The 27402-nt window shown below is 40.3% G+C and overlaps 3 protein-coding genes across 4 annotated transcripts; 1 reads left to right on the forward strand and 2 right to left on the reverse strand.

Annotated features, from left to right (window-relative positions):
• The first annotated feature begins 6036 nt into the window (after nt 1–6036).
• On the forward strand, nt 6037–9792 carry LOC109889206 (ras-related protein Rab-11B-like). Its single transcript, XM_020480458.2, has 5 exons — nt 6037–6232; nt 7858–8053; nt 8191–8384; nt 8486–8566; nt 8679–9792. The coding sequence occupies exons 1-5, from the start codon at nt 6193–6195 to the stop codon at nt 8819–8821; spliced, it is 654 nt and encodes a 217-aa protein (XP_020336047.1). The 5' UTR covers nt 6037–6192; the 3' UTR covers nt 8822–9792.
• An 819-nt stretch (nt 9793–10611) lies between these two features.
• LOC109889207 (E3 ubiquitin-protein ligase MARCH2-like) lies at nt 10612–21849 on the reverse strand. 2 transcript variants are annotated; one of them, XM_020480460.2, is made up of 5 exons: nt 21496–21849; nt 17125–17393; nt 16608–16803; nt 15859–16068; nt 10612–15736 (listed from the first exon to the last, which is right to left on the reverse strand). In XM_020480460.2, the coding sequence occupies exons 2-5, from the start codon at nt 17298–17300 to the stop codon at nt 15578–15580; spliced, it is 741 nt and encodes a 246-aa protein (XP_020336049.1). In that variant the 5' UTR covers nt 17301–17393; nt 21496–21849; the 3' UTR covers nt 10612–15577. The 2 variants fall into 2 exon arrangements, with proteins under 2 accessions (XP_020336049.1, XP_020336048.1); XM_020480459.2 differs by having other exon boundaries at nt 16599–16803.
• A 1643-nt stretch (nt 21850–23492) lies between these two features.
• Nucleotides 23493–27096, reverse strand: LOC109889208 (ras-related protein Rab-11B-like). Its single transcript, XM_020480461.2, has 5 exons — nt 26389–27096; nt 25460–25655; nt 25129–25322; nt 24940–25020; nt 23493–24831 (listed from the first exon to the last, which is right to left on the reverse strand). Exons 1-5 carry the CDS (start codon nt 26426–26428, stop codon nt 24689–24691), a joined length of 654 nt encoding a protein of 217 aa, XP_020336050.1. The 5' UTR covers nt 26429–27096; the 3' UTR covers nt 23493–24688.
• Between the last annotated feature and the right edge of the window lie 306 nt (nt 27097–27402).

The following is a 27402-nucleotide window of genomic DNA, read 5'->3' on the forward strand; positions in this document are numbered from 1 at the left end:
TTCACTGGAACTTTGTCAATATTATAATTGCAAAACAACATGAAGTTAAGGCCACCAAAAGTAGAGAAGACATGATGAGGAATAAAATTCCAGATAGAAGTGGGTCTTCTTAGGAATTGTTTTATCCAATTGATCTTAAAAGTATTATTTAAAGTAGTAAAATCCAGAAAATTCAGTCCACCATTCTCATAAGTGTTCATTACAACAGTTTTCCTAATGTAATGGGTACGGTTTCTCCAAAGAAAGTTGAAAAGCATCTGGTCTATCTCCTTGCTTATTTTACGGTCAAGATATAAAGATAGAGCACCATATGTTAGTCTAGAGATACCTTCAGCCTTGGTTATTAGGACTCTACCTTTTAAAGATAAGTCCCTCTGTAGCCATTGAATTAGTTTCTTCTGGGGTTTTTTAAATAAGAGGGTTAAAATTTAGTAAGCCTCTAGACTTCTGATCCTTTGTAATGGTTATGCCTAAATATGTAAGTTCTTCTTTTACTGGAATACCATAATATGAAGGTGTCACACAATCTTTGACAGCCATGAGTTCACATTTCTTAATGTTAAGATATAGACCAGACGCTTTGGAAAAGGATTGTAAATCACATTGATCGATATGAGAATTTGGTTAGTGTCTTTCAGAAAAAGTGTATTATCGTCAGCCAGCTGGCTTATAATAATTTCTTTACCAGCTATGGAAATACCTTGTACAGGACTATTATTTAAAGAATTTGCAAGAAGTTGGGTGATTAATAAAAACAGATACGGAGAGATAGGACAACCTTGCCTAATTCCTCTCTTTAACTCAAATCTAGGTGAGGTGCCATATTTCAATTTGATAGAGCTTTTACCATTTGCATAGAGAGTCTTAATAGCCTTACAGAAAAAAATCCCCAAAGCCAAGTCTCTCAAGGGAGTGGAAGAGAAACTGATGCTCTACTGTATCAAATGCTTTATAAAAATCTAAAAATAATATGAAGCTATCCTCAGTTATTAGGTCTGAGTAGTCAAGTACGTCTAATACTAGTCTGACATTGTTAGAAATATGTCTGTTCCTCATGAAGCCAGACTGTGTTTCATCAATGATTGCATCCAGGATTTCTTTAATTCTTTTTGCAAGTAGTGAGGCTAATATCTTATAGTCATTATTAAGAAGACAAATTGGACGCCAGTTATCGATGAGCAGCACTTCTTTTTTAGGCTTAGGTATCAGTGTTATTAACCCCTGACTCATTGTAGGAGGGAGAACATTGTTTTTAATACTCTCTAAAAATACTTCAAATAGGAAGGGAGCTACTTGTTCAGAAAATAATTTGTAAAATTCTGATGTAATTCCATCAACATCTGGTGATTTATTGTTCTTTAGATGTTTGATAGACTCTATAATCTCTTCAACTTTGATGGGTTCATCTTCCGAGAACGCGTTTGAAACAGACCAGGCCGGGGTTTGGAGTTTGAGAAGTGAAATAACATTTTTTTGTTGCTGTTCATTTGCTCGACATCTAAAAGGTATAACCTAGATTAGAGCCAATGTCTTAAGTAGTTGAACATGTTACTACTCTAACCTTGGAAAAGTGGTAAACTGACAGGTTTTTCTGTCAGTTTAAATATTACAAAAACTAAAAGCATTGTATATGGGACAAATCATTCACTAAACCCTAAACCTCAACTAAAACTTGTAATGAATACTGTGGAAATTGAGCATGTTGAGTAGACTAATCTGCTTGGAGTAACCCTGGATTGTAAACTGTCATGGTCAAATGCATGTTGATTCAACAGTAGCTAAAATGGGTAAAAGTCTGTCCATAATAAAGCACTACTCTCAACACTATCAACAAGGCAGCTCCTACAGGCCCTAGTTTTGTCGCACCTGGATTACTGTTCAGTCTAGTGGCCAGGTGCCACAAAGAGGGTCTAGGAAAATTACAATTGGTTCAGAACAGGGCAGCACTGCTGGCCCTTAAATGTACACAGAGAGCTAACATTAATGAGATTTTTTTATTTTACCAGGTAGTTGAGAACAAGTTCTCATTTACAATTGCGACCTGGCCAAGATAAAGCAAAGCAGTTTGACACATACAACAACACAGAGTTACACATGGAGTAAAACAAACATACAGTCAATAATACAATAGAAAAACAAGTCTATATATACACATCTGCATGCAGTAGTGATTTTAGCATGTACATCTGCATGGAAGAAAAGTCACAACACTAAACAATACATTAATTGAACTATAACGGTGATAACCGGTGCCCACAAACTGTTAGCGCCTACATAATGCTGTCCCAACACCTTACCACTGCTCCACCTGGCTATCAGCGGAGCCTTGTCTGGCAGTGAAATAGTTCATTCAGACTCATTTACTGCCTTAAAAAAAACATAACTAGTATGACTGACTTGCTTAAACAAATGTGGTTTCTACTGACAATTGAGATGTACAAATATGGCATAAGGGGACGACAAGCGGATAAGAGGCAATCCGTAATTTCGACTAAGACATTAATGAGTGAGTGACGACGGACATAGTCAATATAACTATATGTTCAGCACTTTTGAAATGTACAGCGACAGAATTTAGACAATGAAAGCTCTTACAATATTCAATGATTACATTTCTCTAAAACAGGTTATAGGCTACATGTGCACCACCAAGTTAGAACAGTAGGCAAAATTAAGAGGTGAAAATAGACCAAATTATTAGGGTGAGGCACATTGAACATAGTTTGGGTCTTTGCGTGTCAAAAAAGATACACGTCAAATAACACTTTGATGCGTTAAATAGGCTTTTAATTTGACACGTCAGATAACACAATTCTATTATAGAATGTTGTGTGTGCTGAATTTGCACATGCAAGCCAAGTGCCATCACTACTATCAGTAGCATTGTCAAAGCTGTACAAAAAAAGTCTGCAAACAAGCACACACCGGCCACGAACAATGTGTTTACAATACCGCGTTGGTGAAAATAGACCAAATTATTAGGGTGAGGCACATGTGCTACTAACAGCTTGCTACACAGCATAGACTTAGCATTACTTTCTTAGCTACAGTATACAGTGGCAAGAACCAGTATGTGAACCCTTTGGAATTACCTAGATTTCTGCATAAATTTGACATAAAAGTCACAACAATAGACAAACACAGTGTGCTTAAACTAATAACACACCAATTATTGTATTTTTCTTGTCTATATTGAATACATACTGTTTCCAACCTACACTGAATGTTTAAAGTATGTGTACCCATATTCTAATGACTTCTCCAAAAGCTAATTGGAGTCAGGAGTCAACTAACCTGGAGTCGAATCAATGAGACGAGATTGGAGATTTTGGTTAGAGCTGCCCTGCCCCATAAAAAACACTTGAGTTTGCTATTCACAAGAATCATTGCCTGATGTGAACCATGCCTCCTTGAACAAAAGAGATCTCAGAAGACCTAAGATTAAGAATTGTTGCCTTGCATAAAGCTGGAAAGGGTTACAAAAGTATCTCTAAAAATCAGTCCACGGTAAGACAAATTGTCTATAAATGGAGAAATTTCAGCACTTGTTGCTTCTCTCCCTAGGAGTGGCCGTCTTGCAAAGATGACTGCAAGAGCACAGCGCAGAATGCTCAATGAGGTTAAGAACAATCCTAGAGTGTCAGCTAAACCTACAGAAATCTCTGGAACATGCTAACATCTCTGTTGACGAGTCTACAATACGTAAAACACTTAACAAGAATGGTGTTCATGGGAGGACACCATGGAAGAAGCCACTGCTGTCCAAAAAAAACATTGCTACACATCTGAAGTTGGCAAAAGAGTACCTGGATGTTCCAAAATATTCTGTGGACAGATGAAACTAAAGTTGTGTTGTTTGGAAGGAACACACCACACACACTATGTGTGAAAAAAAAAAGGCACAGCACACCAACATCCAAACCTCATTCCAACTGTAAACTATGATGGAGGGAGCATCATGGTTTGGGTCTGCTTTGCTGCCTCAGGGCCTGGACAGCTTGCTATCATCGACAGAAAAATTAATTCCCAAGTTTATCAAGACATTTAGCAGGAGAACATAAGGCTATCTGTATGCCAATTAAAGCTCAACAAAGTTAGTTGATGCAGCAGGACAACAACCCAAAAGACAGAAGTAAATCAACAACAGAATGGCTTGAACAGAAGAAAATATGCCTTCTGGAGTGGTCCAGTCAGTCCTTACCTCAACCCAATTGAGATGCTGTGGCATGACCTCAAGAGAGCGGTTCACACGAAACAGCCCAAGAATATTGTGGAACTGAAACAGTTTTGTAAAGAGGAATGGTCCAAAATTCCTCCTGACCGTTGTGCAGTCTGATCCGCAACAACAGAAAAAGTTTGGTTGAGGTTATTGCTGCCAAAGGAGGGTCAACGTGTTATTAAATCCAAGGGTTCAAATACTTTTCCCAATCTGCACTGTGACTGTTTACACAGTATATTCAATAAAGACATGAACAATTATAATTGTTTGTGTGTTATTAGTTTAAGCATATAGACTATATTTGTCTACTGTTGTGATTTAGAGGAAGATCAGATAACATTTTATGACCAATTTATGCAGAAATCCAGGTAATTCTAAAGGCTTCATATACTTCTTCCCACTGTACATATCTCCCTTGCATATTACATCATTTATGCAGCAGCATAACGTTACAAGACATTTTTGGACTCACCTTGTGCTGTGCTCACTTAAACAGGAAGGTGGTGCGGCGGTCCTTTGTCGGCAAATTTTGTCATCAAAGCATTCTCTGCAAGCACACAGCCACTCCTCTGAATAGCAGGCTAGTGGTTGCTTTGCAATGCTTGCAGTTAGCCACTGATTCCTTCCAAACCACTCATTGTTGAATTTGCAGTTTCCAACTTGTTGTGTAATGTTAAAGTCCAATAGCCGATGAGCACCGATACGTTTTATCTATAATTGTACTACTGTACATATAACGCGATTTGACGCCATTTTATTTGTGGCCAATGACCTTGAGCCTTCTTCGAAGGGCTCTTCTAATGTAACTCTATGGCAGGACCCGAAGGGCTTAAATGTTTGATGTCTACTCTTACTAAGGATTTACACTTGACCTGTGACACAGTGTCCCCATGAGTGACAGAACACTGAGCCAATCGCGGCGCAATGCTCCTATTTTCTGCTGGCTTGCCCCACCACAGAAAGCACTGGGTTAGGTTGAAACACCTGCATTTTGGAGCTGCCTTTACTCAAGAAAACAAAAAAGAGACCATGTTTGTATGCAGCTTTATTAACTCTCCACTATATGCATGTCAATCTCTCCTGGCTCAAAGTGGAGGAGAGATTGACTTAATCCTTACGTGTTTTTGTAAGAAGTGTTGACATCCTGAATGCACCGAGCTGTCTGTTTAAACTACTAGCACACAGCTCGGACACCCATGTATACCCCACAAAACATGCATAAATTCCCAATCTGGCCCTCAAACCATCACGGTCACCTAATAATCCCCAGTTTACAATTGGCTCTTTCATCCCCCTCCTCTCCTCTGTAACTATTCTCCAAATCGTTGCTGTAATCGAGAACGTGTTCTCAGTCAATTTACCTGGTAAAATAACGGATAAAAAAAATAAAAAAATGCCACCAGAGGTCTCTTCGAAATCCCCAAATTCAGAACAGACTATGGGAGGTGCATTGTACTACATAGAGCCATGACTACATGGAACTATATTCCACATCAGGTAACTGATGCAAGCAGTAGAATCAGATTTAAAAAAACAATAAAAATACACCTTATGGACCAGCGTGGACTTTGAAGAGGCACGGCTAGCACACGAACTCTACCCACGTACATTGTGGTATTGTTGTATGGTGGTATCATGCATTTTGTGTTGTTGATATGTAGTAGTGTAGTGATGTTATATAATGTACTGTTTTATAATATGTGTAATGTAAGTGTCTTGATGCGTTTGGACCCCAGGAAGAGTAGGCATTTGCTAATGGGGATCCCTAATAAAATACAGTTTACATGGGCGCCAGTGAACTCCTCCCCTTCTGCAGAGTCAGGAAGATTCCGTTTTCCTGCGGTCAGTTTGGGACTGAAAAAACAGCGCATTGTCTCACACATTGGGTTATAGAGAAAACACTGCAACTAACTTTAGAAACGCTAGACCAAGAATATATCGCAATTAAATTGGAATTGGACTGTTTTTAAGACATGGGCAACAGAGATGATGAATACGATTTCTTGTTCAAAGGTAAAATAACTATCCATCTAGCTGTAGCCAGCTGCCTCTTGGTGGTAGCTACAACAAATATGATTTGTGTCTCATTCTGTCAATTATGAAGTTACCTTGTGAAGCTCCCACAATGTACACAATGTATTTTATTCTAACAGATCACTTTAGAATGTCCAGCTAGATTAGGAATTGATAGCCTCCATCTGATCTGGTGACTTGCTAAATATAATGCTGAGTTTAAGGGGTTTGTCGCATTGTGTTGAGCAATGCCCAGCTCTAATTTAGCTAACAACAGAGGTTTTCTTAGGTTGCTTTATAACACCAATACCATAATCCTCAAAGGTCCTGGTTTATAGCCAGCAACATGTCGGGTTTTATACAATTAATATAGCTAGGAGGATCCTTCAAACAAGTGTACCAAAGGGTCAGATCTGAAATGATTTTAAATTAGTTGTAGCCTACAATTAGCCTGCTATGATTCATAGGTAGACCTAATACTCATACAGAATTAGCTAATATACATACTCAATCATAAACAGTTGTTTACATTATAATGTGACGTGCTTTATGATCAATAGTAGCTGAACATGTTCATAAAATACTGTCCTAATTGTATCAAATAAGGATGGGATAATGAGCAGGAAGGAAGTTCCCAGTGGGTCACCCTCTTGATAGTCTGACGCTCTGACCATTCCATAATTGATTCCACTCAATATAGCACAAGAAAACACATTTGTCAAAATCTTACAGATACCAATTTATAACCCTACTGATGAGCTACTGTTAGATGTTGTGTTTCAAATCAATCCCACAGAAGCACACCTCACCCATTACCCAATCTAGTTTAGTGTACAGCAGTCTATAAAATACATTCCAAATGACACATAACAGAAAATGTGAAAAAGGGGCAGTGTGAGAACAAAGAGGATTTCCAAGGGAGAATGACTGAAGGAGATGATAGGAAGGGAAGCCCTCTGAAAAGTATCATCTCAGGATTCCCAGCAGGAGCAGGTTCTCAGCTTCCTGCACCATGACTCCAGAAGGACAAAGTTCAAATCCTTTTCCCCTTCTGAAGAGGCAGAGCAGCACTTTGTACTCATATAACCACTTTATTTCTGAGTGTTTTTCTGTTTTTAATTTTTCTTTATTTAACTAGGCAAGTCAGTTAAGGATAAATTCTTATTTTCAATGACGGCCTAGGAACAGTGGGTTAACTGCCTGTTCAGGGGCAGAACGACAGATTTGTACCTTGTCAGCTCAGGGATTTGAACTTGCAACCTTCCGGTTACTAGTCCAACGCTCTAACCACTAGGCTACCCTGCTGCCCTGTTGTCTCAGTCTTCAGCAGTAGTCAATCAATGAAAATATTGTCTTTCCAAAGCTTCAAAAAAAGTCAAGACATGCAAACCTCAGGTTATGATAAGTAATCCACTTGGTATAGCTGTAATTGGTTTACTGTACTATATGTGATCTCATATTTTTGACTGTACTATATGTGATCTCATATTTTTGACTGTACTATATGTGATCTCATATTTTTGACTGTACTATATGTGATCTCATATTTTTGACTGTACTGAACTGCACATACAATGGCAGCCTGTCATTGCAGTGCTAATGTTGTCTGTGTGTTTTGTTGCCAGTGGTGCTAATTGGTGACTCTGGTGTGGGGAAGAGTAACCTGCTGTCCCGTTTCACACGGAATGAGTTCAACCTGGAGAGCAAAAGCACCATCGGTGTGGAGTTTGCCACCCGCAGCATCCAGGTGGATGGCAAGACAATAAAGGCCCAGATCTGGGATACAGCTGGACAGGAGCGTTACAGAGCCATCACTTCAGCGTGAGTCGAGGAGGGTGCTCGTCTTCCTGTAACCTGCCGTTTACGGAACCAACACATTTGGATAGTGTTGAAACCATCCTGAAAAAATGCTTCTGTAAATCGCACAACCTTTGACCTGATTGCTCTGTCCCAATCAGGTACTACCGGGGGGCAGTGGGGGCTCTCCTAGTGTATGACATCGCCAAGCATCTCACCTATGAAAATGTGGAGCGCTGGCTGAAGGAGCTCCGGGATCATGCTGATAACAACATCGTTATCATGCTGGTGGGCAACAAGAGTGACCTGCGCCACCTCAGGGCAGTGCCCACAGACGAGGCTCGTGCCTTTGCAGGTAAACAACAACCACTGCAACAAGCTAACTCTGGGGACAGAGATGGTTAAATATTCACCCATGTTTGTCTCATTTCAATCTTTTCTCTTTTTCTCCCTCAGAGAAGAATACGCTATCATTTATTGAAACATCAGCTTTGGATTCCACTAATGTGGAAGAGGCATTCAAGAACATCCTCACAGGTAAGAAGAGGGATCCACGACACACCTCACAATACTGGAAACTAGCTGGTCTATAAATTATGTATTATTGGCACATTTTCTTTTCAGTAACTGTCTCTTCCTTTTCCTACAGAAATCCACCGAATCGTATCACAAAAGCAGATAGCTGACAGATCAGCACATGACGAGTCTCCAGGCAACAATGTAGTGGACATCAGTGTCCCCCCCACCACCGATGGGCAAAAAAACAAACTACCGTGCTGTCAAAGCCTGTGACCCTTACAACTCCTGTGACCCCCTTCACCCAACCCCACTCCACTTCCACCATCACTCTGTGTTATCCTGTACCGCCCATTCTGTCTTTGTTCCCATATGTGACGACGCCCTGCGTTCCCCTCCCTGTCTGTATACAAAACATCCTTTTTATTACATGTGCTCTTCTGCCATGAAGGGAAACTTTAAAAAGCCTTTCTGTCACTTTGTCAGTCATTCATGGAGTCAATATTGAGGTTCCTGCATTGTAGGAACAGGGCAGTTTTATTTTAAATGAATTGAGCTATACAGGTGTAGGATCTTAATTTGACTTATATTGTCATAGCAAAATAATGTTTAGTCTATAATCTGGTCTGAAGTAGGCTACATGAAAAGTGCAATACTGTTAATACAACCGTGTGTTAGTGTGGGTTTTCAGTGAATTTATGTAAATCACAAAGTTCATCTGCATTTCCTGCGGTGCAGGAAAATTCTCAGCAACAAAAGAGTGATCAAATTAAGATCATACACCTGTACTTGAAGTGCTATAGAGCAGGGTTTCCCAAACTCGGTCCTGAGGTCCCCCCTGGGTGCACGTTGACTTTTTTGCCCTAGGACGACACAGCTGATTGAAATAACTAACTCATCATCAAGCTTTTGGCAAAACCAAAACGTGCACCCAGGGGAGGGGGGGCACCATGACTGAGTTTGGGAAACCCTGCTATAGTGTGCTAGACTAGTATATTTGAACAATGACCAATAGATGGTGCTGTGTATATAGCCACTCACAGTTGCATATGAATAAGGCACTATTATGACATTGGTATATGTATACATTTGTCTTTTAAGTGGCTCTTACTTTTCATCCAGGCAGTTATCATGCCCAGAATTAACCTTATTGTGTATTTATTCAAATATATTTGGCTCACCTTTTCATTGTTTTATTTTCCATAAGCACTGTAAGACTTTTCAATAAACTCCTTTAAACACAGTAATACGTAAGTAATTCATTCATTATTAACATATCATATATAATTTCTCAGTGCACTACACAGTATTGGAATTTAAATTGTTCAACCGTAGATGTATGTGGGTAGAATATGTGAGATGTCTCCTGTGTACCTGTTTGGAGGTTATGGGGGCTTGCTGTGGTAGAGGCAGGGGGTCTAGAAAGATTGTTCTTGCTCTTCCATGCCCAGCCCTGTTCCTCTGACCCAGGACAGCACCACACCCCATGAGAGCTAGCCTAGTGGTGCAAAATGTGGTCCTGAATCAGCATATGGAAAATATTTCACCAGTGTTTATTCTAAGCCTCATATAGGTCTATCTACCAGTCATTGGGTGTGAGTGAGACATTCTTTAGGTCCAGGAACTGTTACATTCAATATGTCCCCCTCCCATTGGTTGTTTAGTTTGGTGTAGCCAAGAGAGAAATATAGGCCAGTGGTGGAAAATAATTATCGCATGACATGACCCTCTCATATTTGGTGGGCTATTTTAAGTGGATTTAGAAACAAGCCTAATCTTAGATGGAGATGATGGGTTTTATAAATTGACAATGTAACCAGTAAATTAACATGAGACATTTTGACATTTAATACATTACCTTGTGTTGATGGGACCACTCCCCTCTTGTTGAAAGGTGAGTGACTGAAAACTACTATTATTAAGGCCAAGCAACATTTAGTAAAAAATAGATTTTTGACCGAACATGTTAAGTGATACAGACAACCGTAAAGTCTGAACGAACATTCAATAAGGGGCCAGTGTAGTACATGCAAGAGTCTGCATAATTAAGAAAACAAAAGGAGTGATTGATGTTTATCCATACTGTGGCTTCATTTATTATTTTCTTTGCACACTTTCTTGGCTGATTGCAAGCACCAACATATTTTGGGTTTAGACATCTTTCTTTTTCCACTGCACAACATAAACATTATAGTTAAAGCTGGAATCGTTAATGGTGGAACTGCCACGTCCGTTTGCGATATTACAACAACAAAAAACGAACACTGTTTTTTCCCCAACAGACATCATTGCACCTGCGATAGAAGAGCATAACTTGTTTAACCATGCTGTGCGACTCTCCTCAGCTTCTGCGGATTCCATCTCTAAGAGTGATTAAAAACCCTGTGCTTAATGAATAATTGAACAAAAATGACAACTGATACACATCAGCATGTTAAAAACAGTGGCAAACTTAAGAGATTAAAACATTATCAAACAAAAACAAGTCTATAAATCTGGTATGTTGCTCCTTCTACATACAAGCATGAGAATGCCCAGGAATCTTTGTTGCGTCTTCAAATCAAAAACAACATCTGAGGAGCAATATCCAAACACCAGAAATTGAAAAATTGTACTATATCAGTAATGCTTTTAAATCCCTTTCAAAGTCGGTGTTAGAAGACTATAGAAACAACCAAACTGTATTGATTTCCATGATAGTTTTGTGAAAGTGCCATTTGATATATAAAACAAGAATACATGCATCTTTGGAGAAAATGACCTGTTTGAGTTAACGGTTATATAAAAGCTGGAGTAATGTGGCAAGTATGTCTCTGAGCTGCCTTCAAAGGGAGCAGTGTTGCATATTGTTGGCAACTCACAGACTCACTTAGCAAAAGAAAACATCCTATCGTGGCCCTCTCAGACTGCACAAGTGAGCAAACTGCTATGATCCTTCATATGCACTAGCTTCTACATTATATTTCTGATTTCATTATGTATTGTTACGGTTATAGGTAAGCATTGCATTGTAAAGTTATCAAATTGCACACTTGCTGTAACTACACCCTACTTTGAAAAGTCTCCATAGCTCCAAACATGTCAGGTAGAGGCAAAAGCACCAATCAGAGACAGCATGAGACAGGGCAGTGGCCCATCACTGACAATGTAGATAAGAACTCTCTCCATGCTGAAAGATCCTGAAAGCTGTTCCACTCCACAACACACATTGACATACAGGAAAATAACCTCCAACTAAGCTCTAGTATTATTATTTAACAACAAATAGATTTTCCAGACAAGAGGATTCCTTTAGGAGGTCAAATCAACACTTTACAACAACAACAAAAAGTGGAAGGTACTTTATTTAAAAAAAGGGGTCTCCCAACAGGACACCACTGAGCTTGGCTGACTGTCTGTCTATGCTGTTCAAGTTTAGAGGATGACTTTCCTATTTCGTTTACTGTGACTGGAGATCACACTTTTTCAGGTTGAAACTGATTTCAGAAAGCCACTCTCATAACCAGGATTGTCACAGCTGCATAACACTTATACAGCTTAGCTGTCCCACTGCAAAGCCCTTCAGGTGATAAACCCTCAGTCAAACCTATGCATGAAGCCTACAGGTACTGGAAGAGTTGAACCTGCACCTACAAAATAAGCAATACACAGGAGTATGATTGCTATGAGGGGATTATAACAAATACTACTATCATAGAAATAAATTAGCGTCAAATCTAGGCCTAGGTTTTTGGCTTCTGTGGAACATAATTTGAGCTTTCTACTGAGGCTATTTGCATTCAGTCTCTCTCCTATTCAGGCCAGTTAACATTCAGGGTCAATACTTTTACGTTCAACCATGGACAACACTATGATTAACAATATATATATACAGAAATATGCAGAAATTAAGTTGGGCTAAAACAAAGGGGGTCTGAAGCGACCATACAGTGTACAAGGAAGAAAGTAAAATATATAAACTGAACAAAGAGGAACTCAAACCAAACACCCACACACAGTTGAAGTCGGAAGTTTACATACACCTTAGCCAAATACATTTAAACTCAGTTTTTCACAATTCCTGACATTTAATTTGAGTAAAAAATCCCTGTCTTAGGTCAGTTAGGTTCACCCCTTTATTCTAAGAAAGTGAAATGTCAAAATAATACAGAGAATGATTTATTCAGCTTTTATTTATTTAATCACATTCCCAGTGGGTCAGAAGGTCACATTCACTCAATTAGTATTTGGTAGCATTGCCTTTAAATTGTTTAACTAGGGTCAAGCATTTTGAGTAGCCTTCTACAAGCTTCCCACAATAAGTTGGGTGAATTTTGGCCCATTCCTCCTGACAGAGCTAGTGTAATTGAGTCAGGTTTGTAGGCCTCCTTGCTAGCTCACACTTTTTCAATTCTGCCCCAGAAATTTCTACAGGCTTGAGGTCAGGGCTTTGTGATGGCCACTCCAATACCTTGACTTTGTTGTCCTTAAACCATTTTGCCACAACTTTGGAAGTATGCTTCTGGTCATTGTCCATTTGGAAGACCAAGCTATAACTTCCTGATTAATGTCTTGCGATGTTGCTTCAATATATCCACATAATTTTCCATCCTCATGATGCCATCTATTTTGTGAAGTGCACCTGTTCCTCCTGCAGCAAAGAACCCCCACAACATGATGCTGCACCCCCGTGCTTCACGGTTGGGATGGTGTTCTTCGGCTTGCAAGCCTTCCCCTTTTTCCTCTAAACATAACGATGGTCATTATGACCAAACAGTTCTATTTTTGTTTCATCAGACCAGAGGACATTTCTCCAAAGAGTACGATCTTTGTTCCCATGTGCAGTTGCAAACCGTAGTCTGGCTTTTTTATGGCGGTTTTGGAGCAGTGACTTCTTCCTTGCTGAGCGACCTTTCAGGTTATGTCGATATAGGACTAGTTTTACTGTGGACATAGATACTTCTGTACCTGTTTCCTCCAGCATCTTCACAAGGTCATTTGCTGCTGTTCTAGGATTGATTTGCACTTTTCGCACCAAAGTACGTTAATCTCTAGGAGACAGAACGCGCCTATTTCCTGACCGGAATGACGGCTGCGTGGTCCCATGGTGTTGTACTTTTGTTTGTACAGATGAACGTGGTACCTTCAGGCGTTTGGAAATTGCTCCCAAGAATGAACCAGACTTGTGGAGGTCTAGAATTTTTTTTCTGAGGTCTTGGCTGATTTCTTTTGATTTTCCCAAGTAAAGAGGCACTGAGTTTGAAGGTAGGCCTTGAAATACATCCACAGGTACACCTCCAATTGACTCAAATGATGTCAATTAGCCTGTCAGAAGCTTCTAAAGCCATGACATAATTTTCTGGAATTTTCCAAGCTGTTTAAATGCACAGTCAACTTAATGTATGTAAACCTCTGACCCACTGGAATTGTGATACAGTGAATTATATGTGAAAAAATCTGTCTGTAAACAATTGTTGGAAAAATTCCTTGTGTCATGCACAAAGTAGATGTCCTAAATGACTTGCCAAAACTATAGGTTGTTAACAAGAAATTTGTGGAGTGGTTGAAAAAAAAAACGAGTTTTAATGACTCCAACCTAAGTGTATGTAAACTTCTGACTTCAACTGTATATTCATGAAAAGATCCAAACAGGTGATAGTAACATGGCCAGCCCTATAAATCTGTGTTTTTGCATATCTCTCTTGTCCAGAGGTAAACTCATGCATTTTAAAGCTGTGGTAGATGGGTGAGAACAGTGCCTACACTGGTCTTGCTCCACACACTAGGTCCTACTGTCAATCTGTAGACGAGACATCAGTCTGGTCGCCTGCATATCAGAAAGGGAATGCAACTGCTACAAAACATGAAGTAACATCAATTAACCAATCTATGCTCTTGCTGCATGTGATTACTAGCAAATGTTATGACTACACAAAAAAACACATAATATTTAAAAGCATTTCATTGGTCTATCGTCGTAGGAGAGCAATGTACTAGCTATTGAAGAGTGATCTTGACCTGCGCTACTCTAACATTGTCCTGGAAAGGTAAGACTTACTTTCCGTCAACCACAAAAAGTTTGAACTTCATGTTGGTGGAATATACATTTCCATAAAGTTATTTTTTCTCTCATCAGTGGCGTGTAGACCTACCTACCTAGATCAGCTCACTCTATGTGGTGCTAATAGAATGAGAGAGCTCTATACTCTAGGGAGGAAACCCAGTTCAACATACTAACTAGTAACACCAGATTAATGGGAGCTCAACCAATCTCTCGTACAAAAAAAATGAACAGTATACATGCATGCAAAACTGTGCATGTTGGTAGCAGTCTCATCACGTACTGTGAGAGGAAACCGTGTCCAGTGTTTTATTGCACAATCTCCATCTTTATGAACAAAATTCCTGCTCACACCAAGGAGGAAAACAGATGGAGCTGAATTGAAGGGAGTCAACTGGCTTGCGTAGCAATGTCATAAGCATCTATAATCCCCCCAGTCTAATAGCCTTTGGCTGGTAAACAGGAATGAAAGCTTTAAGCTTCTTACTTCTACACTCAGTGGTTAGGGAACCAACCGCTGGATGGATCGCCGTAGATCAGCGTCAACGATCCATGCTACACTTTTAGAGACGGCTGTGAAGGAAATTAGGGAGAAGAAAGTGGGAATTGTCCACTTAAACACTAGAGGGTTTGGTCTTAAAGCTTCAGCAGCCATCTCCACTGAGCATCTGTCCAATGTATCCTATGTTGTCCCTTTGCAGCGCACAGCGGAGACCCATCCAATCAACTGCCCTTTTCCAAACCTTCAGAAACACCATACTGCACGGTAATCACTGGTCTCTAAAATACTGGTTTCTTTACCAGATCACAAAAAAAAACACCATCAGAGGCTCAGACGACAAAATAAAAAAGAAGTGCTGACGATGATGACACACATAGGTAAAAAGGATTTAAATAGAAAAAGAGCTTGGGCTCTGGTTGGAGACGTGCTTTTTCATTGAGAACCTCCAGCACCCAAAGAACATCAACTTCAAATCTTCCCACCTTTGACCTCATACTATAGTCTCGTCTGCTGTTTTTTTCAGCAGCTTGGTGGAGAGCAAGGAATGCTGGTTAGAATGCCGCCCCTTTGCGTCGGGAAGGAGGAGGCGTACTTTCTGATGGGTTCGTCTCCACTCAGAGTAGAGCTGACAGTGGTAGCGGAATGATACCTGCAGGAGAGAAGGGTAGAGAAGAGGATAGACTAGAGAATATTGGTGTTCATCCAAGCTATAAACAAAGTTAAGGTTAGGATTTGGGGAGGGCAGCTGATCCTAGATCTGTGCCTACTCACCAGAGTCCAGAGGACGTAGATTGTGAAAAGGGCGATGGTGAGGGCGATGAGGCCCAAGGCCTCCAGTCTGCTGTTGAAGTGCAGGTGATCTTGGGCTCCCCTCAGACACAGCCAGCCAGAGATGGCTGCCAGGGGCGTGATTAATAGGAAGCACACCATGTCACAGAACAATGTGCGCTTCTCGTTACGAGGGCCCGGGTCCCGCAGCCACTGTGGAAAGAGAAGCAAGGACAGAGAAGAAAGAGAAATGTGTACTGAGCCTACATGAGCACTGAGTATGCACATGCACTATAGCCAAAACAGGGGACACTGGAGGACTCTGCTTTTCTTCTTCTTCAGGATTTGGTTTATTGAGATACCCATTAGTAGATCAAGGGTTAAACTTCCTGGGTTTCTTCATCATTCATTACATAAACACATGATGGCACATAACAAAAAAATAACAAATAATCCCTAACCCTCCCAAACTACATTTCTGTTGACATATTCAGGATGTAATATGCATGAGTAATACACAACTAAGTCAACAGATCTACATGTTGGTGACCCATGAGCAAGGCCAGAAATTCTATATTCTATAAGTATTGCAGCTACCTACAAACACAATTTTTGCATTGAGGAATCTACGCAAGCAGAAAGAGAAAAAAAAGTGAATCATGCTCATGTGTTTTGACATAACATAAGCACAACCACACACACAGAGGCAGGCAGAGGAAAACAGACAATCTAAAGGCATTGACCTTTGTTACCTCTGTGAGGGGCTTGGGCCTGCGCTCAATGGTGAACTCTGTGTGGCACAGCTCACAGTAGCTGGTGTTGGAGGAGGAGAGCCACTTCTCCAGGCAGCTCTTGTGCACCGTGCCCAGAGTCCCTGTGCAGTTGCAGGGGGACAGAAGCCCCTCGCCGTTGGCCCCCTCGTGGCAGATCCGGCAAATTGGCCCATCGCTGGAGGAAACAGGAAGAGAGTGGTCCTGAACAGGGTACTCTGACTGGGTTTACTTACTACAGCTTGCCGGATGCCACTTGGGCTAACATGTCACAGTCTTAGCAGCTAAGCTAATTCTCATACATACCGAAGACAACTGTGAGAGCGAGACATTATCTTTCTGGTAACACCCACACTCTGACACATACTCGCATACACTGTCACGGGTTCCAGATATAACTAGGATTACTACTATAAAAGCCTGTTGGAAAATCCTGAATATTTCATAAATGCTTCATTCTGAAAGTAAGAATGTGTTCAGGAGTTTTCAGTCATAGTACCTCTGTGTGCTCAAAGGTTTGATGACGGTGGAGAGCAGCCGCCCATCTTTGGCTGTGACCTGGGTGACATACTGCGCTCTGCAGTTATCCGACTCCTCCACGCTTTTGGACAGGCCAGTGTTGCCAGTGCAGTCGCACAGGGAGCCCGGGAGGTGGCAACAATCCCCCGTCGTCATGGTTACACCGTCCAGGGGTCAAAAGTCAGGGGTCAAAGGGATTATGGGGGAGCAGACTCAGCTCCCTCAGGTCAGAGCAGTTAGGCCCAACGACTGAAGAGCGATAGGATGGAGTTAGGACTTCATTCACCATACAATACACTACAGGTTACTTTACAGAACTTATTATGAGACTAACAGTGAGAGTTATAATATATACACTACCATTCCAAAGTTTCAGAACACCTACTCATTCAAGGGTTTTTCTTTATTTTTACTATTTTATACATTGTAGAATAATTATTGAAGACATCACCACTATGAAATAACACTTATGGAATCATGTAGTAACCAAAAGAAGTGTTAAACAAATCAAAATATGTTTTATATTTGAGATTCTTCAAATAGGCACCCTTTGCCTTGATGACTGCTTTGCACACGCATGCAATTATCTCGACCAGCTTCACCTGGAATGCTTTCCAACAGTCTTGAAAGAGTTCCCACATATACTGAGCACCTGTTGCCTGCTTTTCCTATAACTCTGCGGTCCGACTCATCCCAAACCATCACAATTTGGTTGAGGTCGGGAGATTGTGGAGGCCAGGTCATCTGATGCAGCACTCCATCACTCTCCTTCTTGGTCAAATATACCTTACACAGCCTGGAGGTGTGTTGAATCATTGTCCTGTTGAAAAACAAATGATAGTCCCACTAAGCCCAAACCAGATGGGGCGGAAGGTAGCCTAGTGGTTAGAGTGTTGGACTAGTAACCAAAAGGTTGCAAGATTGAATCCCTGAGCTGACAAGGTAAAAAAAAAAATTGGTCGTTCTGCCCCTGAACAAGGTAGTTAACCCACTGTTCCTAGGCCGTCATTGAAAATAAGAGTTTGTTCTTAATGTTCTTAACTGACTTGCCTAATTAAATAAAGGTGAAATATATATATTTTTTAAATGCTGTGGTAGCCATGCTGGTTAAGTGTGCTTTGAATTGTAAATAAATCACAGACAGTGTCACCAGTAAAGCACCCCTGCCAGGATTGAATGGACCAAGGTGAGCGTACATTTTTCTTTATTTGCAAATGTCGCCAACAAAACAATAATACAATGAAAATGAACTACCCGCAACTACCAAAAGGAAAAAAGGCTGCCTAAGTGTGATTCCCAATCAGAGACAACGATAGACAGCTGTCCCTGATTGAGAACCATACCCCGCCAAAACATAGAAACAAACAACATAGAATGCCCACCCGAAATCACACCCTGACCTAACCAAATAGAGAAATAAAACGTCTCTCTAAGGTCAGGGCGTGACACCCCCAACACCATAACATGCTTTCCTCCTTCATGCTTTACAGTGGGAAATACACATGTGGAGATCGTCCATTCATCCACACAGCGTCTCACAAAGACATGGCGGTTGGAACCAAAAATCTCAAAATTTGGACTCCAGATCAAAGAACAAATGTCCATCGCTCGTGTTTCTTGGCCCAAGCAAGTCTCTTCTTCTTATTGGTGTCATTTAGTAGTGGTTTCTTTGCAGCAATTCTACCATGAAGGCCTGATTCACACAGTGTCCTCTGAACAGTTGATGTTGCAATGTGTCTGTTACTTGAACTCTGTGAAGCATTTATTTGGGCTGCAATTTCTGAGGCTGGTAACTCTAATGAACTTATCCTTTGCAGCACAGGTAAGTCTGAGTCATCCTTTCCTGTGGTGGTCCTCATGAGAACCAGTCTCAACATAGAGCTTGATGGTTTTTGCGACTGCACTAGACTAAACTTTCAAAGTTCTTCAAATTTTCCGTATTGACTGACCTTCATGTCGTAAGTAGTTTCTCTTTGATTACTTGAGCTGTTCTTGTCATAATACAGACTTGTTATTTTGCCAAATAGGGCAATCTTGTGTATACCATGTTAACCTTGTCACAACACAAGAAATTCCACAAATTAACTTTTAACAAGAGACACCTATTATTTGAAATGCATTCCAGGTGACTACCTCATGAAGCTGGTTGAGAGAATGCCAAGAGTGTGCAAAGCTGTCATCAAAGCAAAGGGTGTCTACTTTGAAGAACCTCAAATATAAAATATATTTTGATATGTTTAAAACTTTTTTGGTTACTACATGATTCCATATGTGTTATTTCATAGTGGTGATGTCTTCACTATTATTCTACAATGTAGAAAATAGTAAAAATAAAGAAAAAGCCTTGAATGAGTAGGTGTTCTAAAACTTTTGAACGGTAGTGTATAATAATAATTTTCTTTGACCAACATTAGAACACTGAGCTGTATGAGGCCTAAATGATGCCAACATGAAATAGAATCTAAACATTTTTCAAAACAGTGATAATTTTTTTTTTAATATAGGGGGGAAAATAATGATCTTCTTGTCTGAAAATTCAGTTGAGCCAATTTGCCAAAACACAACACAGCTACTTCTAAAGGGTAACCTCTGCATGAGCAGCAGGGCACAAGAGAGTGATAAACAGCTGTCATCATGCAGTGCATTCAGAAAGTATTCAGACCTCTTCCACTTTTTTCACATTTTGTTACGTTACAGACTTATTCTAAAATGGATTAAATAAAACAAATTTACTCATCAATCTACACACAATAACACATAATGACAAAGCAAAAATGTTCGCAAATGTATTAAAAATAAAAAACAGAAATAATTTATTTACATAAGTATTAAGAACCTTTGCTATGAGACTCAAAATTGAGCTCAGGTGCATCCTGTTTCCATTGATCATCCTTTAGCTGTTTCTACAACTTGATTGGAGTCCACCTGTGGTAAATTCAATTGATTGGACATGATTTGGGAAGGCACACACCTGTCAATATAAGTTTGCACAGTTGAGAGTGCACGTCAGAGCAAAAACCAAGCCATAAGGTCAAAGGAATTGTCAAATCTGGGGAAGAGTACCAAAATAAGTGTCTGCAGTGTCCATGGTCCCCAAGAACACAGTGGCCTCCATCATTCTTTAACGGAAGAAGTTTGGAACCACCAAGACTCTTCCTAGAGCTGGCTGCCTGGCCAAAATGAGCAATTGGGGGAGAAGGGCCTTGGTCAGGGAGGTGACCAAGAACCCAATGGTCACTCTGAAAGAGCTCCAGAGTTCCTCTGTGGAGATGGGAGAACCTTCCAGAACCTTCCAGCACTCCACCAATCAGTCCTTTATGGTAGAGTGGCCAGACAGAAGCCACTCCTCAGTAAAAGGCACATAACAGCCCGCTTGGAGTTTGCCAAAAGGCACCTAAAGGACTCTCAGACCATGAGAAACAGGACAAGCCTCTGAATGTCCTTGAGTGGCCAAGCCAGAGCCTGGATGAGAACCCAATCGAACATCTCCCTAGAGACCTAAAAATAGCAGTGAAGCGACACTCCCCATCCAACCAGACAGAGCTCAAGAGGATCTGCAGAGAAGAATGGGAGAAACTCCCCAAATACAGGTGTGCCAAGCTTGTAATGTCATAACCAAGAAGACGCTGGACTGTAATCGCTGCCAAAAGTGCTTCATTCATTCAAGTGATCAGTTATTTAATTTAATACATTAGCAAACATTTCTAAACCTGTTTTTTCTTTGTCATTATGGAGTATTGTGTGTACAGTATTTTCTCAATTTTAGAGTAAGGCTGTAATGTGGAAAAAGTCAAGGGGTCTGAATACTTTTCAAATGCACTGTAGCTATCCTCACCCAAATAGGCACGCTGTCTGTATGGGATGAGTCTTCCCTACTAAGAAATGCACTGACATGACCAAATTAGAGTTGGAGTATTCAAGTCTAACAAATAGCAATCCATTTTTTGTAAATATCAGGAATAATAATCCTGATTTGATAAATCAATTAGTGGTTACTACAAGCAAATCGAGCTAGGTACATAATGCTTGGTGTCGAATCCCGACAACACTGAAATACAGACACAAACCCCCGACAGGACACATCTGGATCATTTGGTCAACCAGCTGTTTAACTTGCTACAGTAGCTTGCTAGCGCAATATAGACCACACTAGATACCATACTGCTTGCTACATGGAAAATGACGATTATGATTGCGTGTGTTCACATCAGTATCGTTGATTTAAGCTAATGCCTTAACGTTACTATGAAAATTGTCTAACGTTATTCGGCTAGCTTTATCATGTTAGCTAGCCAGTTAGCTATTTATGTTAGCCAGCCGATCGAGACGATAGAAAAAAAGTATTACTCACAGCATTCCTCCTTTTTTCATTTTAACATGTAATATGTGACGTTGTCAATATATAAAATACTCATTGATAATTCCTTTCGGCTAGCTAAGTATCTTTGCCAGTTATCGTCTTGCTGACAAACGACAACAATAGCATTTTCTTTGGTAGCCTTCTCACGGTCGTCACACAGCCACAAAGTCATAAACCCCGCCTATTCTACAATTTATTTTCTTAAAATCAGATTTTAAACCTAACCTTAACCACTGCTAAATGTATGCCTAATCCTAACCTTAAATTAAGCATATTCTAGTTCTGGATTTTGAAAATATTGCCAATTTTGACTTTAAGGCTGTGGAAACCCTCCACCGACGGCGTTTCCGCTCAACAATACAGGGTGCGTTTGTAAATAAACTTTGGAGTGCCAGAGAGCGCTCTGTGCGTTCAGTGTTGTCAGATTGTCGGTTCGGAAATTCAGAGCTCGCACTGGACGCTCAGGCCTGAGGAGTGGGGTTGATCCGAGCGTCCTGACCTCAACGGCGGTCAAGCACCCAAGCTAACTGGCTAACTTGCAAGCTACTTCCAGACACATGAAAGAACACCTCTCTGACAATTCCCCATAAAGAATGTATTTATCTTGCTCCTTTGCACCCCAGTATCTCTACTTGCACATCCATCTTCTGCACATCTACCATTCCAGTGTTTCAATTGCTATATTGTAATTACTTCGCCACCATGGCCTATTTATTGCCTTAACTCCCTTATCTTACCTCGTTTGCACTCACTGTACATAGACATTGTTTTTTTGTTCCGCTGTAATTATTGACTGTTTTGTTTACTCCATGTGTAACTCTGTTGTATGGGTCGAATTGCTATGCTTTATCTTGGCCAGGTCGCAGTTGCAAATTAGAACTTGTTCTCAACTAGCCTACCTGGTTAAATAAAGGTAAAATAAAAAGTTTTTACTCCCCCTAGCAGAGCTGGTTAGGGTGTTTTCATGTGATCTAGAGCGTTAGTGACTGTAACTGTGCTACTGGCAACAATTTAATTACGCTTTTTTTTGCCTACGTTTACTGACACCGGCCATATTCTGCCTCGTTAAAGGTTAAATAAAACAATTATTCAACTGGTGTTGAACGTTCGTAAATTCATCAGTTATTCAGCGCTCTGTCACGCAGACGAACGCTCTAAAATCGGCGTAGATAGCCAGAGCGAATTTACGAACGCACCCTTAGTTACCTTCCTCGCCAATTTGGCTTGTTTTCTGCTCGCGATTGATAGGCTACAAAATGTAACATATAGAAAAATATCTCACCCATTTGTATGTGAAATAAAACAGTTTAATGTACAGTTTTTTTTGTTCCATATGGAAGAGACCTTTATTTAGTCAAATATATATTAACACCAGACGCAAGCATATATTTTGTATGACAATGTAGACCAACCCACGTTGAATTCACCACGAACAAAAAGCGACGTTTTTACATAGTGGATTTAATGAAACTAACACCTTTAAAAGACCTGCTGGAATTCAGTATGTCTTGTATGAGAGTAGTTGGATGTGGGGTATCGTTCATGTGCATAAATCATGGGGAAAAAAACTATTTGGAATGATTAACTGAAATTAATTAATATAAAGCTAATCAGGCATATCGTACAAAAATAAAATTTCTGACATTTTATCAAAGTTGCACAATATCTAATGAACACTTCTGGTGAGCATATACAGTATAAGTAAAGTATTCAACGTTGCATAAGGCTACCATTACATTTCAGTGCACTTTTTTTTGGCATCCGTGCATTCAATTATTCAAAATCTGTAAATAAGTCTCAAATTGCTCTATAAAGTTGTCTTTGAGATGATATTGGTCCTCCTACTGGTAGGAGATATGTAAACATGCATTTCTGTATCAAGCTTTCAATGGTATGCTATACATACACCATTAGAAACTATGCAGGACATTTTCAGCACTTAATTACAAGACTTGAGTTATTTTTGTTCAAAGAAAATGTCTGCCAACATGACATGAATTTGGTTTATTTCCATTTCAGTGTTCCTTGATGAAAAGGCAGATGAACCGATTCATTTGATTTAGAAGTTGGATGTGACAAAATTACATACGTAACCACACTCCAAAAAGGCAATTCTACTAGAAAGGGGAGATAAGGCATTATAGCCAATCATACAAAGGCAACCTTTTCATAAATTCCACTGTCAACTCAATTTGACACCTTCATGGTTTGACTAGAGAGAAGCAATGAGAGCATCCTCCACCCTAGATATTGCAGTGTTTTATTAGAACCCCCCCACCCAAACAAACCAAGCGAAGTGTTGGGATTTAAAGATGTTAGTCATTCAGAATCAGTTTACATGGCGAGTTGCATTGAAGTGATCGGCAGGACAACCTTCATATTCACGTTTGCTTTCAATTGTAGTCTGACTACTGGATCAGGTCATAGTATAATCTAATGACAGAGAACACAGTGGCTGCAGCTAACAGTGAAACAAAGCACATGAAACCATTGGTAAATCCAATCTTCACCAATGTGCCTCTCTGCAAGTTTATCTTTTAGATTAGATCGTTTCAGATTTAAATTGATTTCAGCCACACTTTGGTGTATCTGTGAACCACAGGCTTAACAAAAAATAAAAACGCACAATTTTCTGAAATGCATCAGATCAGCCAAACTTTGTTCACTACCCACATCCCTGTTATTGCTCCTTTCATGCCACACTCAAGACAGGGACTCTAAGGACAGCAACCAGAAGCTTGTTTTATCTAAAAGGGATACAGCTTGTCAAAATGTACTTTTTGTAACAGGTTAAGGTTTTAAGAAAGGGGTTAGACAAAATGCTAAATATTTCAACCTTTGATGTCAATTGACACAAGCTGTAGCTTATCTTGATATGACCCAGAAGCTCAGGACAATCTGATCCCTCACCAGTCCTTCTACAGGATTAGGTCACATGATCAGAGCCTGAATACACCCCCCCCCCCCCACAAAAAAAATCCTATCACTTAGTAAAAGACAAGTTGAGGTTAGAGGATAGCATACAGACAAACATGAGAAAAGTGAAAAAGGAATGTTATCTAGAGAGTCAAGGTTTCTAGGAGACTTCTAAAACACATGGAGGAAGAGACAGCAACAGCATAACACCCAGGAGAAAAGCAGATGAAGAGAATGAGGAGTGGATGTGGGACGGTGGTATTGAGGGTCACAGGCTTTGACAGCACGGTAGTTTGTTTTTTTGCCCATCGGTGGTGGGGGGGACAGTGATGTCCACTACATTGTTGCCTGGAGACTCGCCATGTGCTGATCTGTCAGCTATCTGCTTTTGTGATACGATTCGGTGGATTTCTGTGCAAAAAAAAAAAAAAGTTTCCATTACTCATTAAAAAGATATCACACAATTTGACTTAAAACAACTAATGTAAATAGTCTTGAATAGTGGCTCCTGTCGTTTACCTGTGAGGATGTTCTTGAATGCCTCTTCCACATTAGTGGAATCCAAAGCTGATGTTTCAATAAATGATAGCGTATTCTTCTCTGAGGGAGAAAAATAAAAATATTGAGTTGAGACAAACATGGGTGGCTTTTTAACCATCTCTGTCCCCAGAGTGAGCCCTCTCCTCCAGTGGTATTGTTGCAGTTTACCTGCAAAAGCACAAGCCTCATCTGTGGGCACTGCCCTGAGGTGGCGTAGGTCACTCTTGTTGCCCACCAGCATGATAACGATGTTGTTATCAGCATGATCCCGGAGCTCCTTCAGCCAGCGCTCCACATTTTCATAGGTGAGATGCTTGGCGATGTCATACACTAGGAGAGCCCCCACTGCCCCCCGGTAGTACCTGATTGGGACAGAGCAAGCAGGTCAAAGGTTGTGCGATTCACAGAAGTATTTGTTCAGGATGGTTTCAACACTATCCAAATGCGTTGGTTCCGTAAAGGGCAGGTTACAGGAAGACGAGCACCCTCCTCCACTCACGCTGAAGTGATGGCTCTGTAACGCTCCTGTCCAGCTGTATCCCAGATCTGGGCCTTTATTGTCTTGCCATCCACCTGGATGCTGCGGGTGGCAAACTCCACACCGATGGTGCTTTTGCTCTCCAGGTTGAACTCATTCCGTGTGAAACGGGACAGCAGGTTACTCTTCCCCACACCAGAGTCTCCGATCAGCACCACTGGCAACAAAATACAAAAAACATAAGCACTGCCGTCTCACAGTGGAAAAGATCAGGGTTCAGCAGTGACTAGTACAGGATACATTTGTTTAGATTCAACAATGTCTAAATGAAGCCCAAAACTACTGAGCATGTTTCTCCTGGTAGCTTGTCTGATAATTGGTGCTGATACTTAGGCAAAGTTATTTGTATCTTAGACAGAGATAAGTCGTCAGTCATAATTGTTATTCATGCCAGACAAGTGGTGACCAAGCTAACATTGCACAAGAAACGGTCTGCAATCTTTGGTCAGCTGGTGGTAATGGATAGCCTAGTTAACACAGTGCCAGCAGTGGCTTTGGCTAACACCATCCCAGCTGATTGTCAGACATTACATTAGCTAGCTAGTTAATTAGTTAGCCATTTGTTATCAACTCCATGATATTAAAACTAACAATCTACAAAACGTTGAAAAGTAGTTAGCTTAGTGACTTTTTCTTCACATTGTCTGAGTGTAGCTAGCTAGTAAACTAAAAGGGTGATGAGACGTTTAGCAAGCTACCGATTATGCCGCAGATAACCGCTTATTTGATAGCTAACAGGTTACATAGTTGGCTATCAGCTAGCTAGTTTGGCTAACATGAACGTTAGCTAGCTGGGGAGACTTCCTCTCCTTTCAACTTCAACTAGCGTTACTGCGAAAACATGTACATGTAAACTTTGACTACAACAACACATGTGGGGCGCGTCTTACCTTTGAAAAGATAGTCGTATTCGTCGTCTCGGGTTCCCATTTTGAAGATTTCCCACTTTATGAAAGTACTTTACTACAAAAGAGAGCCTCCTAAATCCGTCTCAACCACTGCTCCGACCGGCAGTAAAACAGCCTCCAAAGGGAATATGCACATGAGCTGAGGGACAACTGCTTTGACCAATTAGAGGTGTATCTCTGTTAATTGATAGATACATTGACAAGTAATATCCTTCTCCATTTAATATTGACCAATGGCCATAGGTAGGGCCGTGATCAGAGGAAAACTGATAGCTTTCCATCATAGGTATTTATGAAATCTACATTCTAAAAAATGTGGATTGAGCAATAATCTTTTCCACCTTGTGAGTATTTCTGTCCATACATGCATTTGATGGTTTATGAAGGAGAGCTTATTATTGAAAATACAAACTAACAAAAATGGACTAGAATCAATTATTTATTTGCCATGAAATCATTCTGATTATTTTAACAATTCTCATATTGTCAGGTACTGGGATTTCCCTCAGTTGTACAGTAATTCAGTGATCCGAAATATTTTAGCTGCTGTTGCTATGATGTCCGAAGTAAACCCTTGATACTCCTCTGGAATTCAACTAAGAGAAACAAAACTTCATAACTTACAATTTAGTGAAGAGTTGAGTTCATAGCTAGTCTAACATTATTAATCAAATAATTTGGTCGGACAAAAAAACAGAACAAGAAAGGGGAAACACTGGCCTACTTCTGTCATAATGAAGGCTCTAAGCTTTGATTGTGTCAAAGGCAGAAAGCAAAACAACAACAGGATATGATGCCTTACAATTAGTAAAATATTCCGATTTTTAACTCAATGGTCTCTTTTATAATTTGGTGAAATGTTGTCCAATTAAAAAGTTCCATTGTTTTTCAGGGCCTTTCTACAAAGATGGTCAATGGACATCTACATACTATTTTCTTTGTGATAGCTTTACATGATTGGTTTTTACCTGACTGGAGGTTCTTCAGTCTTTTTTG

This window comes from Oncorhynchus kisutch, linkage group LG4 (genome assembly GCF_002021735.2).
Source record: "Oncorhynchus kisutch isolate 150728-3 linkage group LG4, Okis_V2, whole genome shotgun sequence".
NCBI classification, from domain to species: Eukaryota; Metazoa; Chordata; class Actinopteri; order Salmoniformes; family Salmonidae; genus Oncorhynchus; species Oncorhynchus kisutch.

Coding starts and splice junctions, on each gene's coding strand:
- LOC109889207 (XM_020480459.2), bottom strand. CDS start 17,300: ATGACGACGGGGGATTGTTGCCACCTCCCGGGCTCCCTGTGCGACTGC. Junction 16,069..16,598: donor CCCTCACAGAGGTAACAAAG/GTCAATGCCTTT, acceptor CTCTTTCCACAG/TGGCTGCGGGACCCGGGCCC. Junction 15,737..15,858: donor TCTACGTCCTCTGGACTCTG/GTGAGTAGGCAC, acceptor TCTCTCCTGCAG/GTATCATTCCGCTACCACTG.
- LOC109889208 (XM_020480461.2), bottom strand. CDS start 26,428: ATGGGAACCCGAGACGACGAATACGACTATCTTTTCAAAG. Junction 25,656..26,388: donor ATACGACTATCTTTTCAAAG/GTAAGACGCGCC, acceptor TTTTGTTGCCAG/TGGTGCTGATCGGAGACTCT. Junction 25,021..25,128: donor TGAGGCTTGTGCTTTTGCAG/GTAAACTGCAAC, acceptor TTTCTCCCTCAG/AGAAGAATACGCTATCATTT.
- LOC109889206 (XM_020480458.2), top strand. CDS start 6,193: ATGGGCAACAGAGATGATGAATACGATTTCTTGTTCAAAG. Junction 8,054..8,190: donor TACAGAGCCATCACTTCAGC/GTGAGTCGAGGA, acceptor TGTCCCAATCAG/GTACTACCGGGGGGCAGTGG. Junction 8,385..8,485: donor CGAGGCTCGTGCCTTTGCAG/GTAAACAACAAC, acceptor TTTCTCCCTCAG/AGAAGAATACGCTATCATTT.